The 5,000-nt window shown below is 54.7% G+C and overlaps 1 protein-coding gene across 1 annotated transcript in view; it reads left to right on the top strand.

Moving 5' to 3' along the window:
• LOC125035792 (mucin-1-like) overlaps positions 1-5,000 on the top strand; it is a 28,276-nt gene that overhangs the window by 9,097 nt on the left and 14,179 nt on the right. The window contains exons 5-10 of the mRNA XM_047628007.1: positions 347-653; positions 700-938; positions 1,053-1,254; positions 1,863-2,087; positions 3,037-3,331; positions 4,798-4,897. Coding sequence (XP_047483963.1) covers positions 347-653; positions 700-938; positions 1,053-1,254; positions 1,863-2,087; positions 3,037-3,331; positions 4,798-4,897 — 1,368 coding nt within the window. The remainder of the gene's footprint in view (positions 1-346; positions 654-699; positions 939-1,052; positions 1,255-1,862; positions 2,088-3,036; positions 3,332-4,797; positions 4,898-5,000) is intronic.

Genomic DNA, 5,000 nt, shown 5'->3' with positions numbered 1-5,000 from the left:
CAGATCACAGCCTCACAGCACCACCAGATCACAGCCTCACAGCATTACCAGATCACAGCCTCACAGTGATCACCACCAGATCACAGCCTCACAACACCACCAGATCACAGCCTCACAGCACCACTAAATCACAGCCTCACAGCATCACCAGATCACAGCCTCACAGCACCACCAGATCACAGCCTCACAGCACCACCAGATCACAGCCTCACAGCACCACCAGATCACAGCCTCACAGCACCACCAGATCACAGCTTCACAGCACCACCAGATCACAGCCTCACAGCATCACCAGATCACAGCCTCACAGCATTACCAGATCACAGCCTCACAGTGCATTCACCAGATCACAGCCTCACAGCACCACCAAGATCACAAGCCCCTACAGCCTCACCAGATCACAGCCTCACAGCATTACCAGATCACAGCCTCACAGATGATCATCCACCATAGATCACTAAGCCTCACAGCACCACCAGATCACAGGCCTCACAAGCCACCACCAAAAAGATCACAGACCTCACAGTACTCCTACCAGATCACAGCCTCACAGCACCCTACCAGATCAAAGCCTCACCGCAACACCAGATCACAGCCCTCACAGCATCACCAGAACACAAGCCTCACAGCACCTACCAGATCACAGCCTCACAGTGATCACCACCAGATCACAGCCTCAACAGCACCACCAGATCACAGCCTCACAGCATACCAGATCACAGGCCTCACAGGATCACCACCAGATCAAAGCCTCACAGCACCACCCAGATCACAGCCTCACAGCACCACCAGATCACAGCCTCACAGCATCAACACGATCAAAGCCTCAGCACATGATACAGCTCACAGGGCACACAGATCACAGGCCTCACAGCATCCACCGAATCACAGCCTCACAGCATACCGATCACAAGCCTCACAAGCACCACCAGATCACAGCCTCACAGCATCACCAGATCACAGCCTCACAGCACACCAGATCACAGCCTCACAGCATTACCAGATCACAGCCTCACAGAACACACCAGATCACAGCCTCACAGCAACACCAGATCACAGCCTCACAGCAACACCAATCACAGCCTCAACAGCACCCCAGATCACAGCTCACAGCACCACTAGAGATCACAGCCTCAAAGCACCACCAGATCACAGCCCTCACAGCACCACCAGATCACAGCCTCCACCCAGCCAATCACACCTCACAGCATCACCAGAGCCAGCCTCACAGCATCACAAGATCACAGCCTCACAGCATCACCAGATCACAGCCTCACAGCACACCAGATCACAGCCTCACAGCATCACCAGATCACAGCCTCACAGCACCACAGAATCACAGCCTCACAGCACCACCGATCACAGCCTCACAGCACCACTAAATCACAGCCTCACAGCACCACCAGATACAGCCTCACAGCACACCAGATCACAGCCTCACAGCACCACCAGATCACAAGCCTCACAGCACCACCAGATCACAGCCTCACAGCACAACTAAATCACACAGCCTCACAGCATCACCAGATCACAGCCTCACAGCATCACCAGATCACAGCCTCACAGCACACAATAATCACAGCTCACAGCACCACCAGATCACAGCCTCACAGCACCACCAGATCACAGCCTCACAGCACCACCAGATCACAGCCTCACAGCATCACCAGATCACAGCCTCACAGCACCACCAAATCACAGCCTCACAGCACCACCAGATCACAGCCTCACAGCACCACCAGATCAAAGCCTCACAGCATCACCAGATCACAGCCTCACAGCACCACCAGATCGCGGCCTCACAGCACCACCAGATCACAGCCTCACAGCACCACCAGATCACGGACTCACAGCACCACCAGATCACAGCCTCACAGCACCACCAGATCATAGCCTCACTGCATCACCAGATCACAGCCTCACAGCACCACCAGATCAAAACCTCACAGAACCACCAGATCACAGCATTACCAGATCACAGCCTCACAGCACCACCAGATCGCAGCCTCACAGCATCACCAGATCACAGCACCACCAGATCACAGCATTACCAGATCACACATACAGCACCACGAAATCACAGCATCGTAGCGACACCAGATCACAGCCTCACAGCATCACCAGATCACAGCCTCACAGCAACACCAGATCACAGCCTCACAGCACCACCGGATCACAGCCTCACAGCACCACTAAATCACAGCCTCACAGCACCACCAGATTACAGCCTCACAGCACCACCAGATCACAGCCTCACAGCACCACCAGATCACAGCCTCACAGCACCACCAGATCACAGCCTCACAGCACCACTAAATCACAGCCTCACAGCATCACCAGATCACAGCCTCACAGCATCACCAGATCACAGCCTCACAGCATCACCAGATCACAGCCTCACAGCACCACCAGATCACAGCCTCACAGCACCACCGGATCACAGCCTCACAGCACCACTAAATCACAGCCTCACAGCACCACCAGATTACAGCCTCACAGCACCACCAGATCACAGCCTCACAGCACCACCAGATCACAGCCTCACAGCACCACCAGATCACAGCCTCACAGCACCACTAAATCACAGCCTCACAGCATCACCAGATCACAGCCTCACAGCATCACCAGATCACAGCCTCACAGTACCACTAAATCACAGCTTCACAGCACCACTAAATCACAGCCTCACAGCACCACTAAATCACAGCCTCACAGCACCACCAGATCACAGCCTCACAGCACCACCAGATCACAGCCTCACAGCATCACCAGATCACAGCCTCACAGCACATCCAGATCACAGCCTCACAGCATCACTAAATCACAGCCTCACAGCATCACCAGATCACAGCCTCACAGCACCACTAAATCACAGCCTCACAGCACCACCAGATCACAGCCTCACAGCACCACCAGATCAAAGCCTCACAGCATCACCAGATCACAGCCTCACAGCACCACCAGATCGCGGCCTCACAGCACCACCAGATCACAGCCTCACAGCACCACCAGATCACGGACTCACAGCACCACCAGATCACAGCCTCACAGCACCACCAGATCATAGCCTCACTGCATCACCAGATCACAGCCTCACAGCACCACCAGATCAAAACCTCACAGAACCACCAGATCACAGCATTACCAGATCACAGCCTCACAGCACCACCAGATCGCAGCCTCACAGCATCACCAGATCACAGCACCACCAGATCACAGCATTACCAGATCACACATACAGCACCACGAAATCACAGCATCGTAGCGACACCAGATCACAGCCTCACAGCATCGGGACACGACGCACCCGCTACCCCGTTCACACGAAGCTGTTGGGGGGCAATCAAGCAACTTGTTTAGATACTTGCGAAGGCGCTCAGACACTTCCTTGCGCGAGGTGTAATTCCGGTGGGGGAAGGGGGCGGGAGGGGGAAAGGGGAGAGTGGGGATAGGAGGGGGGAAGGGGGGAGGTGGAGTGGGTGTGGGAGGGGGAGTGGGGTGGGAGGGGGGAAGGGGAGAGTGGGGATGAGAGGGGGATGGGGGGGATGGGAAGAGGGAAGGGGGAGGGGGGGTGAGAGGGGGGAAGGGGTAAAGGGGGTTGGGGATGGGAGGGGGAAGGTGGAGTGGGGGTGGGAGGGGGAAGGGAGTCGAGGGGGGAAGGGGGAAGGGGGAGTGGGGGTGGGAAGGAGGAAGGGGGAAGGTGGAGTGGGGGTGATAGGGGGGAAGGGAGTCGAAGGGGGAGTGGGAGTTGGGGGGGAGTTAGAAGGCGGAGGATGGGAGGGGAAAGATTGGTGGGGGTAGGGGGTTAGAGTGAAGTAGAGGGAGAGGGAAAGGAGAGGAAAGGAATAGAGAGAGATAGGGGAAGGAAAGTGAAAGGGGAGTGTGTTGTTCATACTTAGAGAGAAAAAAAACGCACTGTAAGCCTATATCCATATCTATATATATCTATCTACATATTGCACTGTAGGCCTATATCCATATGTATATATATTTATCTACATATTTATTCATCTATTCAACATTTGTATGTATACATGTAAGTAATTGCACGCACACATACATGTAGCCGGATCGTATGAAAGACTCCCCCCCTTTCCCCCACCTCCATCTACATCCCTATCCCCCTCTCCCCTTCTCTCCCTTTCCTCCCATCATCTAACATTCCTACTTCCCTCTTTATCCTCATCCCACTTCCTAGTTATTCTCCCTTCTCCATCAACCTTTACTTCCACATGTTTTATTACTCCCCTCTTTCCTATCTCCTTCTTTCTCTTTCCCTTCCTACGCCCACTCAGCCCGTCATCACTTACTCCCTCTTCCCTTCATATACACTCCCTCCCCCTTTCCCCACCCCCGTACTTGGTACTCCCGCTCTATCTACGAATACTCCCTCCCTCCCTCTTTCCCTTCTCTATCTGCTTTCTTACTCTCTGCTCTCCCTCCATCTATACACACTCCCCCTCCTCCCCACCTCACCAACCCCCTGACACTCCCCCATTCCCTTTCATCTAAATCCCTAGCCCTTTCCCTTCCCCCACACCTGCACGTGGCACTCCCTCTCCCTCATCCATCTACGCTAACCTCCTCCTCCCCTTCCCGCCCCCTTCCGACCCCCTGGCACTCTTCCCCGTCCTCTACATCTCTACCCTTTTTTCTACCCCCGCATGTACCTTCCATCTACATTCCTATCCCCCCCCCGCACGTGGCACTTCCCTCTCCATCTACATTCCTCCCCCCTTTCCTCCCCTCCACCCCCGCACGTGGCACTCCCCCCCATTTCCCACTCGCACTGCGCAGCCGCACTGGCAGGCGCTGGGCAGGTGGTGCGGCGGCGGAGACACTGCCCCTCACATTCGCTCAGTGGTTGTGGCCCTGCCCTCGTCTGCGTGTGGTTTTGGTGTGGTAGATTCTCCTTGACTTTTCATATTATTTATTTTATTCTGCAATTCTCTCTTTCTTCCTCCCTTCTTGTTTACCATTTCCCCCCTCTTCTTTCTTAC

Source organism: Penaeus chinensis, chromosome 20 (genome assembly GCF_019202785.1).
Source record: "Penaeus chinensis breed Huanghai No. 1 chromosome 20, ASM1920278v2, whole genome shotgun sequence".
NCBI classification, from domain to species: domain Eukaryota; kingdom Metazoa; phylum Arthropoda; class Malacostraca; order Decapoda; family Penaeidae; genus Penaeus; species Penaeus chinensis.
This window is presented reverse-complemented; position numbering and strand designations above follow the sequence as displayed.